This window comes from Eumetopias jubatus, unplaced genomic scaffold (assembly GCF_037043125.1).
Source record: "Eumetopias jubatus isolate StellerSeaLion01/CBP00866 unplaced genomic scaffold, mEumJub1_p1.0 scaffold_4, whole genome shotgun sequence".
Lineage (NCBI taxonomy): Eukaryota > Metazoa > Chordata > Mammalia > Carnivora > Otariidae > Eumetopias > Eumetopias jubatus.
The window spans coordinates 107,578,691-107,596,683 of NW_028274810.1; the positions used below are offsets into that span (position 1 = coordinate 107,578,691).

Sequence of the window (17,993 nt, forward strand, 5' to 3'; positions counted from 1 at the left end):
GAGTCCAGACACTGAAATTATTAGTCAAAGATGTTAAATTAATGGCCTTAAATATGTTGAATGACTAAAAGGAAGCCATGGACAAAAAACTAAGGGAAATCAAGAAAATGATATATAAACAAAATGAGAATATTAATAAAGAGACAAAACTTATAAAAAAGGAACCAAACAAATTCTGGAGCTGGAAGTACAGTAATTGAAATGAAAAAAAACTCACTGGAGCAGTTCAACAGATTTGAACAGGCAGAAGAAAGGATTAATGAACTTGAAGATAGGACAACTGAAATTATCCAGTATGAGGAGCAGGGGAAAAAAATAACGAAAAACAATGAACAGATCCAAAAAACCTATGGAACACCATCAAAAGTACTAACGTATACATTATACAATTACAAGAACGAAATGAAAGAAAGGAGCAAAAAAGATATTTGAAGAAATAATGGCTAGGAACTTATGAAATCTGAGGAGACATGAATATGCCTGTCCAAGAAAGTCAATGAACTCCAAACAGGATAAACTAAAAGAGATCAACACTGAGACACATTGTAGTCAAATTGTCAAAACCCAAAGACAATGAAAATGTTGAAAGCAGCAACAGAGAAACAATTCCACATGCACAAATGAGCCTCAGCAGGATTAATAGCTGATTTCTCTTCACAAACTATGGAAGCCAGAAGGTAGTGGGATGGTGTATTAAATAAGTTTGAAAGGAAAAAGTTGTCAACCAAGAACTCAATATCCAGCAAAACTATCCTTCAAGAATGAAAGTGAAATTAAGACATTTCAGATCAAGAAAAGCTGACAGAGGGGCGCCTGGGTGGCTCGGTCAGTTAAACATCCGCCTTCAGCAAAGGTCATGGTCTCAGGGTCCTGGGACAGAGCCCCACGTCAGGGTTCCCGGCTCAATGGGGAGTCTGCCTCTCCCTCTCCCACTCATGCTCTCACTCTCAAATAAATAAAATATTTTAAAAAAGAGAGACACTTAACCAACTGAGCCACCCAGGTGCCCTTGTAATACATATTTTTTAATGTTTTATTTATTTATTCATGAGAGTCAGAGAGAGAGAGAGGCAGAGGGAGAAGCAGGCTCCCCGCAGAGCAGGGAGCCTGATGCGGGACTCGATCCCAGGACTCTGGGATCACGACCTGAGCCGAAGGCAGACGCTTAACTATCTGAGCCACCCAGGCGCCCCCTTGTAATATATTTTTAAAAATTAAAATCATAAATTATACTTTTCAATCACAATAGAATAAAATTAGAAATCAATTACAGAAGAAAAACTGGAAAATTAAGCCAAACTCTTAAACAACAAATGGGCCAAAGAAGAAATTACAAGGGAATGTAGAAAATACCCAGTGACAAATGAAAGCAAAAACACAACACACCAAAGCTTATAGGATGTTGTGAAAAAAGTGCAGAGAAGGAAATCTATAGCTTTATTTTTTTTTAAGATTTTATTTATTTGACAAAGAGAGACAGCAAGAGCAGGATCACAAGCAGAGGGAGTGGCAGAGGGAGAAGCAGGCTTCCCACTGAGCAGGGAGCCCGATGTGGGGCTCGATCCCAGGACCCTGGGATCATGACCTGAGCCGAAGGCAGACGCTTAACAACTGAGTCACTCAGGCGCCTCAGGAAATCTACAGCTTTAAAAGCATAGGGATGCCTGGGTGGCTCAGTTAGTTAAGCATCTGCCTTCGACTCACGTCCTAGGATCAAGTCCCACTTTGGGCTCTCTGATCAGCGACGAGTCTGCTTCTCCCTCTTCCTCTCCATCTGTGAACTCTCTCGCTCTTGCTCGCTCTCAAATAAATAAATAAAATCTTTAAAAAATAATAAATAAAAGCATACATTAAAAAAAAAAGTTCTCAGGGCACCTGGGTGGCTCAGTCAGCTAAGTGTCCAACTCTTGATCTCAGCTCAGGTCTTGATCTCAGGGTTCTGAGTTCAAGCTCCCGCACTTGGCTCCATGCTGGATGGGGAGCCTATTTAAAAAAAAATAATAATTGGGGCGCCTGGGTGGCTCAGATGGTTAAGCGTCTGCCTTCGGCTCAGGTCATGATCCCAGGGTCCTGGGATTGAGCCCCACATCGGGCTCCTGGCTCAGCAGGGAGCTTGCTTGTCCCTCTGCCTCTGCCTCTCTCCCTGCTCATGATCTCTCTCTGTGTCTCAAATGAATAAATAAAATCTTTTAAAAAAATTAATTAATCTTTAAAAGTTCTTAATAACCTTCTTAAAAAAAATTAATTAATCTTTAAAAGTTCTCAATCAATAACCTAACTGTATACTTTAAAGAAAAGAGTGCCTGAGTGGCTCAGTTGGTTAAGCATCTAACTCTTGATTTTGGCTCAGGTCAGGTCATGATCTCAGGGTTGTAAGATCAAGCCCCATGTTGGGCTCCACACTGAGTGTGGAGTCTGCTTAAGATTCCTCTCTCCCTCTCCCTCTGTCCCTCTCCACCAACACACACACACACGATCACTCTCTCAAAAAAAAAAAAGGAAAAAAGAGAGAGAAAGAAAAACTAAACCAGGAAAAAAAAGCAATCTAAATACAAGATAATAGAAAAAAGATTAATAGTAAAGATCAGAGTTGAAATAATGAGCTAGAAAATATAAAGAAAATCAACAAAACTTCAAGTTAGCTCACTGAAAAGATCAACAATATTGACAAACTTTTAGTTAAATAAGACAAACTTAGCTAAATAAGTAGAGAAAATTCAAATTATTAAAAACCAGAAATGAATGTGGGGCCACTGTGACCAGCCTTACAGAAATAAAAAGGATTATATGAGAATACTATGAATTGTATGCCAACAAATTAGATAACCTTGATGAAATGGACAAATTCCTAGAAACACACAATCTACCACTGACTCGTTAAGGAGAAAATCTGAATAGATTAATAACTAGTAAGAAGACTATAGCAATTATCAAAAACCTCCCAACAAAGAATGAAGAAAAAAACCCATTTGATCTTTTCAAGTGATACAAAAAAAGCTTTTGACAAAACTTCGGTTTCTTAGGACACCTGGATGGCTCAGTTGGTGAAGCGTCTGCCTTGGGGTCAGGTCATGATCCCAAGGTTCTAGGATTGAGTCCTGCATCGGGCTCCTTGCTCAGCAGGGAGGCTGCTTCTCCCTCTGCCTGTTGCTCCACCTGCTTGTGCTCTTTTTCTCTAACAAATAAAAAAATCTTTTAAGACAAAGCAAAACAAAACAACTTCACGGTTTCTTGATAAAAGCACCCAATAAACTAGAAATAAAAGGAAACTTCCTCAGCATAATGAAAATTATATAGAGAAACCTAATGTAATACATAATGGTAAAGACTGGGCTTTAAGATCAGGAACAAGTAAAGGATGCTCACTTTTGCTATGTCTATTCAACAAAGTACTAGAAATTCTAGCCAGAGCAATTAGGCAAGGAAAATAAATACAAGGCACCCAAGTTGGAAAAGAAGTAAAACTATCTCTGTTCACAGATGACATGATCTTATATGAGGAAACCCTAAAGAGTGCACACACCAAAAAACAAAACAAAAGCAAGCAAAACAAAAGCGTAGGAACAAACTAACTCAGCAAACTAGCAGTATACAAAATCAAGACATAAGAATTAGTTGCATTTCTATGCATTAAAAATAAACAATCCAAAAAAAAAAAAAAGAAATTAAGAAAACAATTGCACTCACAATAGCATTACAGTAAATAAAATACTTAGGAATAAATTTAACCAAGGAGGCAAAGAACTTGTACACTGAAAACCAGAAATGATCACTATCAAAGAACATATAAACAAATGAACATACATCCCATACTCATGAAGACCTGATAGGATTAATATGACAATACCACCCTGATTCATAGATCCAACGCAATCCCTATCAAAAGCTGTGATTTTGCAAAAACAGAAAACCCCAACCTAAAATTCATATGGAATCCCAGATAGGGATCCCAAATAGCCAAAATAATCTTGAATAAGTATAGAGTTGAAGGACTCCCTTCCTGATTTCTGAACTCCCTATAAAACTACAGTGACAGTATGGTGGTGACATAAGGATAGGCATATATATGAATAGAATAGAACCCAAAAAGAAACCCCTACATATATGGTCAATTGATTTTAGGCAAGGGTGCCAAGACCATTTATGAACTGTTTATAGTCCCCCCCCGCCCCCCCCCCACACCCCACCATTCATTATGTTGAAGCTCTAACCCAATGTGACTGTACTGGAGATAGGGCCTGTAAACTGTTGATAAAGGTTAAATGAGATCGTAAAGGTGGGGCCCTAATCTGATAGGGCTAGTGCCCTTATAAAAGGAAGAGACATCTGAGATCTTCTACTCTACCATGTGAAGACTCAGTGAGAAGGCAGCTGTATTTAAGCCACGAAGAGAACCCTCATTTAGGCTGAATCAGCCTACATCTTGATCTTGAACTTAGTTTCCAGAACTATGAGAGATTTGTTTCTTTTGTGTTTTTTTTTTAAAGATTTTGTTTATTTGAGAGAGAGAGAGAGCACATGAGAGGGGGGAGGGTCAGAGGGAGAAGCAGACTCCCTGCTGAGCAGGGAGCCCGATGCGGGACTCGATCCTGGGACTCCAGGATCATGACCTGAGCTGAAGGCAGTCGCTTAACCAACTGAGCCACTCAGGCGCCCCAAGATTTGTTTCTTTTGATAAATTTGTTTTTTAAGCCACCAGGTCTGTGGTATTTTTTTGGCAGCCTGAGCCAATACAGGCATACCTCGTTTTATTGTGCTTTGCTTTATTGTGTTTCTTACATATTGAAAATGTGTGGTAATCCTATGGTGAGCAAGTCTATTGGCATTATTTTTCCAACAGCTTTTAGTCACTTTGTGTCTGTCACATTTTGGTAATTCTCTCAATACTTCAAATTTTTTCATTATTATATTTGTTATGGGAATCTGTGATCAGTGATTATGACTTGCTGAAAGCTCAGATGACAGCATTTTTTAGAAAAAAAGTGTTTAAATTAAGGTTTATACAGTTTTCTTAGACATAATGCTATTGCACACTTAGTACACCATAATGTAAACATAACTTCGCTTTACTGAGACATCTGCTTTATCACAGTGGGTCTGAAACTGAACACAGAGTATCTCTGAGGTGTGCCTATACTATTCAATGGGGAGAACAGTCTTTTCAAAAAATGTTGTAGGGAAAACTGGATGCAAAAGAAGTTGGACCCTTACCTTATACAATATATAAAAATTAGCTTAAAATGGATCAAAGACCAAAACCTAAGACCTAAAGCTATAAAACTCAGAAAAAAACACAGGCACAAATCTTCCTAAGCTTGGATTTAGCAATGATTTCTTGGTTATGATACCCAAAGCACAGGCAACAAAAGAAAAGATAAACTCAACTTCATAAAAATTAAAAATTTTTGTGCATCAAAGGACATGAACGAGAGAGTAGAAGGAATTCACGGAATGAGAGCAAATATTTGCAAATCGTGTATCTGATAGGAGATTACTATGCAAAATATACAAAGAACTCCTATACCTCAACACTTTAAAAAAAAAAAAACCACACAAAGAACCCAATTCAAAAATGGGCAAAGGACTTGGACAGACATTTCTCTGAAGAAGACATACAGATGGTCAATAAGTGCCTGAAACATCAGGCACTTCAACATCATTGGTCATCAGGGAAATGCAAACCAAAACCACAATGAGATACCACTTCACACCCATTAAAATGGACATTATTTTTTTTTAAATGGGAAATAACAAGTGTTGGCAAGAAAATTAGAACCCTCTATTCATTGCTGATGGGGATGTAAAATGGTACAGCCACTGTGCAGAAGTTTGGCTGTTCCTCAAAAAGTTAAACATAGAGTTACCATATGACCCAGCAATTTCACTCCCAGAAGTATACCCAGAAGTATTGAAAGTAAGGATCCACAGGACGCTTGGGTGGCTCAGTTAAACATCCAACTGTTGATTTCAGCTCAGATCATGATCTTGGGGTCATGAGATCGAGCCCCACGTTGGACTCTGTGCTGGATGTGGAGCCTGCTTAAGATTCTCTCTCCCGCTCCCTCTGCCACTAGGTCCCCAACCACTGCTCATGCACTCTCCCACCACCCCAAAAAAGGATCCAAAAAGATACTTGTACACCCACTCACAGCAGCAGTATGCACAACAGCCAAAAAGCAGAAACACCAAGTGTCCATCAACAGATGAGTGGATAAACAAAACATGGTATCTACAAACAAGGTCATTTCTTTCAGCCATAAAAAAGAATAACATTCTGATACAGGCTACAAAATGGATGAACCTTGAGAACATTATGCAAAGTGAAATAAGTCAGCTATAAAGGGCAAATATTGTATTATTCCACTTATGAGAAAACTAGAATAGGCAAATTCAGAGACAGAAAATAGAACAGAGATTGTCAGCAGATGTGAGACAAAGGGGAAAAGGACAGTTATTTTTAATGGGTACAGATTTTCTGTTTCAGATAATAAAACAGTGGTGATGGTTATACAACACTGTAAATGTATTTAATGCCACTGAACTATACACCTAAAAATAGTTAAAATAGTAAATTTTGTTATGTATATTTTACCACAATAAAAATGGCAATTATCAACTCTATTATACACACAGAAAAGTATGACTGTTAATTTTTTAAATTTACAACATGTAAAGATATGTAAATATGTAGAATTCTTTCCAGTGTTTTCTAGGATTGAGGAAATAGCAAAGGCGAAAGATCCTATGTCCTGCAATGACAAGCACACAGTACTTTTTTTAAAATGCTCTTAACTATGTGTGAAAGGAAGCGTATATTAAATCAACAGTGATGGATTCTTTTTCTAAGTGGGGGAGAACTACTTTTTGCTTACCTGTCTCAATTTCTCCAAAATGAACATGCACTACTTTTGGTTTAAGAAAAGAGTTTTGTTTGTTTGTTTTTAATTAGAAATGCCCTTCATCTGTAACAACACTGTGTGGACAATAAATAAAGGGGTGGGGTGGGTCATAAGGAGGAATTGCACAGTGGAACTCATGGGCCCTTCTCCACGGTCACCTCGAGAAGTCTTCCCGGAGGTGAATCCTCTGATGCTGGCACATGTTGGAACTGTGCCGGAAGGCCTTCCCACACTTGCTACACTTGTAGGGCTTCTCTCCAGTGTGGATCCTCCGGTGCTGGATGAGGTAAGTACCCTGGCTAAAGGCTTTCTTGCAATCACTGCATTTGTACGGCTTCTCTCCATGGTGCGACCTTTGGTGGTGGATGAGTCTGGAACTGTTGTGGAAGGCTTTCCCACACTCACTACACTTGTACGGCTTCTCTCCTGTGTGGATCCTCTGATGCTGGATAAGGTGTGTGCTCTGGCTGAAGACTTTGCCACAGTCATTACATTCATAGGGCTTCTCTCCAGTGTGGCTTCTCTGATGTTCAACAAGTTTGGTTTTTTGGATGAAGGCCTTCTCACATTCATTACATTTATAGGGTTTCTCCCCAGTGTGAATTCTTTGATGTTGGATAAGGTTAGAACTTTGGGTAAAGCCTTTGCCACATTCTTTACACTCAAATGGCTTCTCCCCAGTGTGGGTCCGACGATGTCGGATAAGGATTGAGCCGTCACTGAAGGCTTTCCCACAGTCGTTGCACTTATAGGGTTTCTCTCCAGTGTGGATTCTCTGGTGATAAATAAGGGACGAATAGGCGCTGAAGTGTTTCCCACAATCACCACACTTATACGGCTTCTCCCCGGTGTGAATCCTCTGATGTTTCATGAGGTTGGGCCTCTGGTTGAATGTCTTCCCGCACTCACCGCATCGGTAGGGGATCTCCCCTGAGTGCATCCTTCGGTGATTGATGAACTCGCAGCTCTGGCTGAAGGCTTTCCCACACTCGTCACACTTGTAGGGCTTCTCTTCACTATGAAGCCGCTGGTGTTTGACAAGGTTAGCACTGTACCTGAAGGCTTTCCCACAGTAACCACAATAATGCAATTTTTTCCCAAGAGGAATTTTCTGATCATCTTTAACAACTAAATTTGCAGGGAAGAATTCCCCAGAATCATGGACTGTATTTGTCTTTTTTGACCTGTGTACTCGCTTATGGTTATTAAGGTATGATCTCTGTTCAAAACTTTGTTCACATATATCGCATTTGTGAGGTCTCTGATCAGAGATAGGGCTTGACCGAAACTTGAGGCTTCCCCCAGACCCCTGGACACTATCCTCATTGGTCAATGTGACTGGCCTCAGGCCTCTCTGCTCCACAAGCTTGTCCAGGCTCTCCTCTGGCTCCCAGACACATGCATGGGTCTCTCCAGGATCAGGTCCCTGGGGAACAGCCCTCTGGAGTTGATCCAGTTCTTCCTCATCAAGCATCTCCCCTGAAGACAACTCCTTGTACTCAGTCCTGGTCCCATGACCTGGAACAATGAACACAACATCTTAGGACCACCTGTTCTGACCTGAGAAGGAATATGTGGAGATGCTGCTGACTACCTGTACAGTACCAATTCCATCATCTCCAAAGTCACAACGCCTTACAGAGATGAGAGCCTGCAGCTCAGAGGCTTAAAGACCTCACCCAAGGCTGCAATCTTGCAGCAGTGCAAGTATTTCAACCCAGGCCTGACCAATTCTTCCTGCCTGCCTTCTGCCTAAGTGGGACTGAGGGATTCCAGTCCTCACTAGAAAAGGAAAGAAGACAGAAGTTTTGTACCACCAGAGGGGCCCTGAAAGTCACGGAGGACATCTGACAGACAAAAAAGTGAACCTAAGGCTACCTAACAACAGCTAATCCACCCTAAAATCCATGGTAGGAAAATCAGTTGCCTCCCCAGAACAGCAGAGGGCCAACGTTGTGCCAACCATGGACAGAAGGGCACACCATGACCCTGAGCTCTCCCTAGCAAGCTGAACCCATTCTTTGGGCTTTTCTCAGAGGCCTGAGAGGCAACCCAGTTAGCCACCAGCCCCTTAAACTCAAGATGCCATACAGAATGCCTCCTGATACCCTCAAGTCTCCATTCCTTACTTCTTGCCTAGACATTCACACATCAACTCCACTTGCAGAAACACACCACCAGAAATGCATTCTCTGTGAGGAAGAGAAACAGTCACAATAATCCCAAAATGGGGACAACCAAATATTAACAAAAATGGAAAATAATTTGTGGTATATTCATATGATAAAACACCGTATGGCAATGGAATAGAACATACTTTGTACAACACGGCAGCCCTCACAACATTCAGATGCCCCAAATGAGACCAGACACAGAGCTAAGAGGCAGAGTGGCCTCCAGAAGTCAGAGAGAAGGACCCTGTGAGGAGCAGTGGGAAATGACAGAGGAGGCCTAGTGGGTTCCCAGGGAACTAGAAATGTTCTGCATTTTGATTTGGAAGATGGTTTTTATAAAAATTCACTGAGTTATAAACTTAGGATTTGGTTTATTTTATTCCAATTGGTTTATTTATACCAATACTAAGTATTGGTATCTGAATAAACAAATTTACAAAAGAGAAATTCAAGTCCTTTAGCCAGTAGATGCTTCTTAGGACATTAAGACGTGCAAAATAATACTTATCAGAGTTGTCCACAGCAATGAAACTAGACAGCACCCTTCCCACTGGCACTTCCAGCAAAAGTGGCGACTGAGACTCACGTGTATAAAAATGGACACTCACTGAGTGAAAAAAGACATGAGATGACAGCAGTACACATAGGATCGCTGCATTCCTGTCAAGAAGTGACCTTCGTATATGGGTGTAGAACAGAGAGCACTAGAAAGGGGATAGCAGGCACACGACAGAACACACTGGTATGTGGGTGATGAGATATTCTTTCTTGTAACGGTCTGTAATTGTCAAGTGGGTAATTTAGAAAAGGAGAATGAAGCAATGGTCTCTATCACCATGGCCCCATCTGACCCTCCTCACAGGGCATGAGCTCTGAAGGGCAGGGCTCCATGGGGTCCTGGGGGTCCAGCCTTCCCTCCTCTCCTCTGCCAACAACGCCCCCTCTTAGCCTCCTAGAAGATTCAGCTCAAAAATCACCACACTGAGGCACCTAGGCTGATGGAGGTGACCTGGACTTCAGCACAGGCTACTCCCAGGGTTGTCATGCTGCCCCTGATACACCTTGTTCTAAATGCCTGAGTCATTAACTGCACATCTTGGACCCTAACAAATGCTTATTCAGCAACTGTTAGGGAAGTGGCCCCCCTCACGCACCTGAGATACTGACTCTCAGTCGCTCTTTCCCCTTGGCGCCCTGTGCATCCAGGACCCACGGCTCATCCCCTCGCTCCAACTGTGTGATCACCCCAGGCTTGGGACCTGCAGGTCCAGCTCCTGGGAAGAAAACGGGGCCTAGGGTTGGTCCCAAGGATGCAGGGCTGCGCTGAGTGGATTCTCATCTGGAACTGTGGCGGGAAGCAGAACCACAGGCAAAGTGGGGTGATGCAAAGTCTGGACACTCTGGAGGGTTGGGGATGGTCGTGAAGATGAGACCTGAGCACAGGGAACAAGAGAGCCCCCAGGGGGCTCTCTCCACCTGGAGGTATGCAATCCCTCCTGAGAGGGGTCTGTCTTGGGCCTGGGGCAGGGAGGCCATCTTATCTGGGAGCTCAGAGATAGAGAATCACTGACCCAGCCCCACTTGGCCCCTCCTCTGTATAGACCAGGACTGCCTAGGACCAGAGGGTGAAGCCCCCAGCCCAGCCCCTGCTGAACCATCAGTCCCGAGGGCTCCTGACCAGCATCCTAGTGAGGGGCCTTACCCAGGGAGACCAGATTCCTGTAGGTCTCCAGCATCACGTCCCTGTAGAGGCCCCTCTGAGCAGGGCCCAGACGGCCCCACTCCTCCCGGGAGAATAGCACGGCCACGTCCTCAAAGGTCACCTCAGCCTGGAATGACAGGGGCTGCTGCAGGCCCAGGTGTGGCTCAGGGTGGGCCCTGGGGGTGGGAGCAGAAGCATACCAGAAGTAGTAGCACAGGGGTGACTAAAGGCATGATCCCCCAGTACGGCCCAGGGGAGTGGCCTGAGCCCCTGGTCACTAAACCAGTAACTCCAGAAGGCTGGGGGAGTCCCAGGGTCAACCATCCTCTGCTCAATACCCCAGACCAAGATGCCTGACAGTGTCTACTAAGGCAGAGCAGGCAGGGAAGCCCTATGTGGAGATTTCAGACCTCTCAGGGAAAATGGATGCTCACCTGGGGCAGGGCAGACAGGTGCAAAGCCGCCATCACCTGGTACCCTGGACTTCCCAGGGGAGGAGTCAGCAGTGAGTCACACTGGTGCTGAGGGAAGAGAAAGGAACACATGGAGGCCCAACCTGGCCCCTCCTGAGGGCAACTTCAGAGCCACACTCATCCCCATCGGGGCACAGCTGGTCTCCCGGGCAGATTCCGCTCCTGCCTGGGGCTGTCCTGCCCTACCCTGCCCCCACTGCAGGTACAGGTGCCCAACTCTTCAGGTCATCTGTTCCCCTCAACCTGACACACCAAGCTGTCTCATTCAGGAGGAAGATGGCGATACTCACTCACTTTATATGAAAGAATAAAGACAACTTGTTAAGTGTTGAGGAGAAAAAGAAGTAAAAAAAAAAAAACAAACAAAAAAACAATAGAAGGTACAGAACAAAGTCAAAGTATAGATGGTAAAATATACAACACTATAGAAACAAGCTCAGCAGCTGAGTAATGGTAAGAAATAAAAGGATTAAACTCACCTACTAGAAGCACAAGATTCTCTGACAGATACACAAAATGCACCTGCATAACCTAAAATAAAGTAACACAGAAAGGCTGAATATAAGCTAGACCACACAAACGCTAATTAAAATAAAAAGTAGCTATATACCTTTTCTTTTCTTTTTTTTAAAGATTTGATTTATTCATTTAAGAGACAGAGAGAGAGACTACATGCATGCACGAGCCGGGGGAGGGGCAGAGGGAGAGAGAAGCAGACTCCCCACTGAGCAGGGAGCCAGATGTGGGGCTCAATCTCAGGACCCCAGGATCATGACTTGAGCTGAAGGCAGAGGCTTAACCAACTGAGCCACCCAGGCGCCCCTACATTTTCTTTACCTTTAACGCTCTTTATTGAAATATGACATTTATGCAGAAGAGTCGACAAATCCTGACCACACAGATCAAGGGGCAGTCACAAAGGGCCTGCACCCACAGAACCAGCACCCACGTCAGCCCTCCTGCCCCTGCAGGCTCTACTTCCTTCCTCAACTCCCAAAAGTGAGCCTGCATCCTGACTTCCACCAGCTGTGCTTCTGGTGAACTTTATCAAAGCAAATATGCTGTCTATACTCCTCTGGCTTTTTCCCTTCATCGTGATGCTTCTGAGCTTAAATATGCATTGCTATGTGTGGTTTAGCAGTATTTATACCAATCAAAACAGAACAGAAAGTAAAAATCATTAATAGGAACAAAAATGAATAATACATATTAATAAAAGGAAAATCCACCCAGAAGCTGTAATTACAGACAAGTGTGTATCTACCAAGAAACTCAAAATGTAGAAAGCCAATGCTAACTGAAGTAGCAAAGAGCAACTGGCAAACCTCCCCTGGAATGAGAGATTTCAACACACTTCCCTCAGAAACAAGTGGAACAAGTAGAGAACAGTTACTCGAAACATAGAGAATACACATTTTTCCAGATATATATTCAAAACTATTAAGAAAATACCACAAATGACGCAACAATGAAAGTTTCAACAAATTCCAAAGACTGATACCATTTAGCAAAATATTCTCTCACCACTGCTGTTATTCTGGAAATATATGATAAAAAAGTACCACCTCAGGGGAGCCTGGGTGGCTCAGTCGGTGAAGCGTCTGCCTTTGGCTCAGGTCATGATCTCAGGGTCCTGGAATGGAGCCCCAAGTCAGGCTCCTTGCTCAGCGAGGATTCTGCTTCTCCCTCTCCCTCTGCCCTTCCCCCCACTCATGCATGCTCTCTCAAATAAATATATAAAATCTTAAGAAAAAAATAATACAAAGTACCCCCTCCAAGAAAAACACAGAAATGGAAACAGAGGCTACCTAAGGAAAAATGTGCCTTCTTAGTGCCCTTATTTTAGCACAAGAGAGACTGAAATAAATGATCTAAACATTCAATAAGAAATTAGACACAAAGAAAAGTGATTCAAGAAAAGATGGAGGAAAATAAAGAATACTTGATTTAAAGAAACAGAACATAATCTCAACACTGCTAATAAAACACACGAACATCTGGCAAGTCCAATTGGGGGGTGGGCAGAAAAGAGATGGAAAAAGAAATACTAAGAACAAAAAAGGGGACATAATTCTACATACCATACATGCAGCAACAGTTATCAGAGTGCAGTCCAAGACCCTGGGGACAAAATGATAAAACTTTATTGAAGGACATCAAGAAGACTTATGGAGAAACAGTGTTCATAAATAGGAGAACTCAGTATCATAAAAATGTCAATTCTCGGGACACCTGGGTGGCTCAGTCGTTAAGCATCTGCCCTCGGCTCAGGTCATGATCCCAGGGTCCTGGGATCCAGTCCCGCATCCAGCTTCTTGCTCGGCGAGGTGCCTGCTTCTCCCTCTGCCTACTGCTCCCCCTGCTTGTGCACTCAATCTCTCTCTCTCTCTCTCTCTCTCTCTCTCACTTGCAAATAAATAATAAAATCTTAAAAAAAAAAGTCAATTCTCCCCAAATAAATCTATTAATTCTGTACAATCAAAATTACAACAGGACATAACATGAAATCTGACCAAAATGACTCAATATCATAATAATGATCCAAGATTAACTAAGGCAATGCCAAAAAAGAAATAAGGTAGGCAGAGGCATGCCCTACCACATATCAAGATTTACCGTAAGGCTATGGTAATAAAAGTGAGGTTTAAGCACAGTAAAGAAAATAAGGAACAGATCCATGTATATGTTAATGACATAATGGCATGCTATTCAAAATGGTACCAACACAACTGATTTTCCATAGGAAAGTAAAATTCAATCGCTGCCTTCTATGGCACACAAAAATATATTTTAAGCACATTGAAGACCTAAGTGTTTAAAATTTACAGCTGTTATAAGAAAATAGTATGCAAAATATAGTACATGAAGGAAAAATTGTTTAATTTTACTCCAAAAATTTCTGTACAAGACACCACAATATTAAAAGACAAGATGCAGAGTGAACGATATTTGCAAACATACTTAATACATAAAAAATATATATAAAATATCTTTCAGAGTGCACCAAAAAAGACCATTTATTTAAAAAAATGAACACAGGATGACTTGGGAAATCAGATAATGAAATCAAAGAGGGGCGCCTGGGTGGCTCAGTCAGTTAAGCATCTGCCTTTGGCTCAGGTCATGATCTCAGGGTCCTGAGACTGAGTCCTGCATCGGGCTCCCTGCTCAGCGAGGAGTCTGCTTCTCCCTCTGGCCGCCCCCCTCGTGCTCTCTCTCTCAAATAAGTAAAATCTTTTTGAAAAATCTGAAAAGATCTTCAATGTCATTAAGAATTAAGGAAATGCAAATTCAAGACTTCTCTCTCCCCACAGACTGGGGAAAACATAAAATGCTTCACAATAGCAAATGTTGAAGACATAAGGAAAAATAGAGATTCTCAGAGTCCTATAGGAAACTAGTATAGTCACTCTGGAAACCCATCTGGCACCACCTGGCAGAGCTTTAACCCTGCAAATTCAGTCAGGACACCTAATTCTAGGTATGTGCCCAAAAGAAACTCTTGCTAATGAACACAAGAAAATACACCAGAATGTTACCACGTGCCTGTGTATAAGAAAAAAAGGGAAACAACCTCAATATCCATCATCAGGGAACAGTCAAGGTCACAGTGGTCGGAAGAAATGAACCACATCGATGTCAGAGGCCGCGAAAGCTTTAAGGCTGAGTGAAACAGTTAAGTGTAAAATATCAATAGTATATTATGTATGTAGATTTTAAAACACTAGTAGGTGTGTAGAGGTGTAAGAAAATGTGCTGACAGCAAAATAAGAGAGTGAAAAAGCAACTGAGGAATGGGAGAAAATATGTGCAAACCATGTATCTGATTAGAAATTCAGATCTAAAATATATAAAGACCTCACACAGCTCAAGAGAAAAAAAAAACGAAAACCCAAAACCCAATGGGTTTAAAATGGGCAAAGAACCTAAATTTCTCCATAAAACACATACAAATGACCAACAGGTACGTGAAAAGGTGCTCAACCTAATTAGAGAACTGCAAATAAAAACCACAATGAGCTATCACCTCACGCCTGTCAGAACGAGAATTATCAAAAAGCAAAAGATAAGTGTTGGCGAGGATGTGGAGAAAAGGGCACTGTTGGTGGGAATGCACTGTGGAAAACAGTGTGGAGGTGCCTCAAAAAGTTGAAAACAGAACTACGACATGATCCAGTAATCCCACTTCTGGTTATACTATCCACAGGAAATGAAATCACTGCCTCAAAGACAAACCAGCACTCCTATGCTCATTGCAGCATTATTCACAATAGACAAGATATGGAAACAACCTAAGTGTCCAACGATAGATAAATGGATACAGAATGTGGTATATACACACAATGGAATACTACTCAGCCATAAAGAACGAGATCTTGCCATTTGCTACAACATGGATGAACCTGGAGGACATCGTGCTAAGTGAAATAAACCAGACACAGAAAGACAAATACTACATGATTTCACTGATATGTGGTATCCAAGAGAGTCCAAATCATAGAAGCAGAGAGTGGAATGGTTGGCTGCCAAGGTTTGAGGGTTGGGGAAAATGGAGAGAGGTCGGTCAGAGTACAAACTTTCCGCTATGCAAGGTGAGTAAGTTGTGGAGATCTAATGTATAGCACTGAGACTACAGTCAAATTACTGTATTGTAACTTTGAAATTTCCTAAGAGGGTAGATCTTAAATATCCTCACCACAAAGAAAACAAAAAAAGAAAATGGTACCTATGTGAGATGAGGAACATGCCAATTAGATTGAATGTGATTATTTTACAATGAACGCATATACCGTAAGTGCACACCTAAAATTTATAGAATTTCTGTTTATCAATTACACCTCAATAAAAATAAACAAACAAAAATGCTGTTGTTCAAAATAAGGGTTGCTTAGGGAAGCAAATGGGACTGGTGAGCCTGCATCTAAGAGCAATTCTGCTTCAACAGCTTTCTTTAAAAAAGTTGAGGGGGGTGCCTGGCTGGTTCAGTCAGTAGAGCATGTGAGTCTTCATCTCAGAGTGGTGAGTTCAAGCCCCACGTTGGCCACAGAGATTATATATATGTTTTTGTTTTGTTTTTTTAATGATTTTATTTATTTATTTGAGAGACAGAGAGAGCTAGAGAGGACAAGCAGGGTAGAAGCCCAGCGCAGGGCTCAATCCCGGGACTCAGGGATCATGACCTGAAGCAAAGGCAGATGCCCAACCGACTGAGCCACCCAGGCGCCCCTGTTTTTGTTTTGTTTCTAACTACAATCCTTTCTTTCTTCACGGTTTTATTTATTTAGAGAGAGAGCACGCAGGAGCAGGGTGAAGGGGCAGAGGGAGAGGGAGAAGCAGGCTCCCAGCTGAGCAGGGAGCCCGACCTAGGAAGCGATCTCAGGAAGCTGAGATCATGACCTGAGCCCAAGGCAGACGCTCAACCAGTTGAGCCACCCAGGCGCGCCTTAACTACAATCTTTAAATACATGTGGCGAACCCAGTCACTAGTGTTTGGCAATCCATTCTCTGTACTTTAAAGTTTTCTCTAAAAGCTTTTTTTTTTTTTAACATATTTTCAAAACAAAGACACGGTGCATTTTTTATTTAAAAAGTCTTCAGTGTCAGACCTTGAATAAAGGCTCTAAAGAAAAACAAAAATCTGGCTACTGGGAGAAAGGCCTTGGAGCATCAGAAGCAAAAAAGGGTGGGAAGGCAGGAAGGTACATGCAGTGGGACAGGCATTTTGGGAATTACTGAAGGCACGAGGAAGCACAGAAACTGCAGGGGGCACGGGATGGGGGCAGGTAAATGGGGAAGACGATTAATGTAAGAGCGGACAAGAAAGTGTGTTTAGGCGTTAACTGCTCCAAGCTAGAGACCAGGTGAGGAGGGAAATGGGGCGGGGGGGAGGGCTGGGGGAGAGCGGGGAGTACAACCTGGACCCAGAAGCGAGGGAAAGGCCCGGCTCATGCTGGGGGCTGCGGTCGCGGGCTGAGTTCGGAGAGCTGGTGACCGTCTGCCGGGCGGAGAGGCGCCGGGAAGGGAAAGGGCCTCGAGTCACCAGGCCTTGAGGGGCCCGGGCACCCCGGGACGCAGAAGCAGCCCCTTGGGACGACCTGGGAAGAGAATCCGGTGGGGAGACCCCGGGGTTCCCCGAGTCCTCAGACTCTCGGGCGGGGCCGGGGCCCGGCAAGGAAGAACCCCGGGCCGGAGCAGGCGGACAGCGGACGCCGGGCTGGGGAGGGCGCCAGTCGGGGCTTGGGGCCCATCGGAAACCACGAAGCGGGGACAGGGCTTCTCGAGGGGGCTCCGAGAGTGGAAACGGGGCCCGCCCGACGGACGCCTGGGCCAGAGATATTGTGGACCGCGGGGCGGGCCCCGGACGGAGCATCTCGGCGGTTACAGGGAAGGGCCGGTGCCCCGCGCCCGGGAGACCTCACGGTCACCACTTCCCCCGCCCGGCCCACACTCACCTCAGCGCCGCAGAGGAGCCGCCGCTGGGTCAGGCCCCGCTAGCCCCACCCGCCGCGCCAATCGAAACCGACCGGAAGTGACGCCCTCACCCCGCATCCTAACCGGAGGCACCCTCGGGCCGCTCTAGGAAAGGACTTCATGTCTCGGTAGCCAGCCTCCTTGAAGAATGGGACAGGCAGTCGCAAGTCGGGTGCGCTACCACTAGGTGGCAGTCTGGAACCACAACCCCGAAGCTACAGACCCGAGGCTGGGTGAGCGGCTGATTTTCAGTGGGAAGCTCGCTCTAGTGAGC

The 17,993-nt window shown here is 43.5% G+C and overlaps 1 protein-coding gene across 6 annotated transcripts; it reads right to left on the reverse strand.

The window, feature by feature from the left end:
• Nucleotides 1-6,906: 6,906 nt before the first annotated feature.
• ZNF34 (zinc finger protein 34) lies at nt 6,907-17,772 on the reverse strand. 6 transcript variants are annotated; one of them, XM_028093608.1, is made up of 8 exons: nt 17,701-17,772; nt 17,164-17,343; nt 13,330-13,369; nt 11,728-11,779; nt 11,210-11,296; nt 10,776-10,902; nt 10,228-10,347; nt 6,907-8,417 (listed from the first exon to the last, which is right to left on the reverse strand). In XM_028093608.1, the coding sequence occupies exons 5-8, from the start codon at nt 11,240-11,242 to the stop codon at nt 7,054-7,056; spliced, it is 1,644 nt and encodes a 547-aa protein (XP_027949409.1). In that variant the 5' UTR covers nt 11,243-11,296; nt 11,728-11,779; nt 13,330-13,369; nt 17,164-17,343; nt 17,701-17,772; the 3' UTR covers nt 6,907-7,053. The 6 variants fall into 6 exon arrangements, with proteins under 6 accessions (XP_027949409.1, XP_027949410.1, XP_027949412.1 ...); XM_028093609.2 differs by lacking the exon at nt 17,164-17,343 and having other exon boundaries at nt 17,701-17,750; XM_028093611.1 differs by lacking the exon at nt 17,701-17,772 and having other exon boundaries at nt 10,776-10,951; nt 17,164-17,688.
• Between the last annotated feature and the right edge of the window lie 221 nt (nt 17,773-17,993).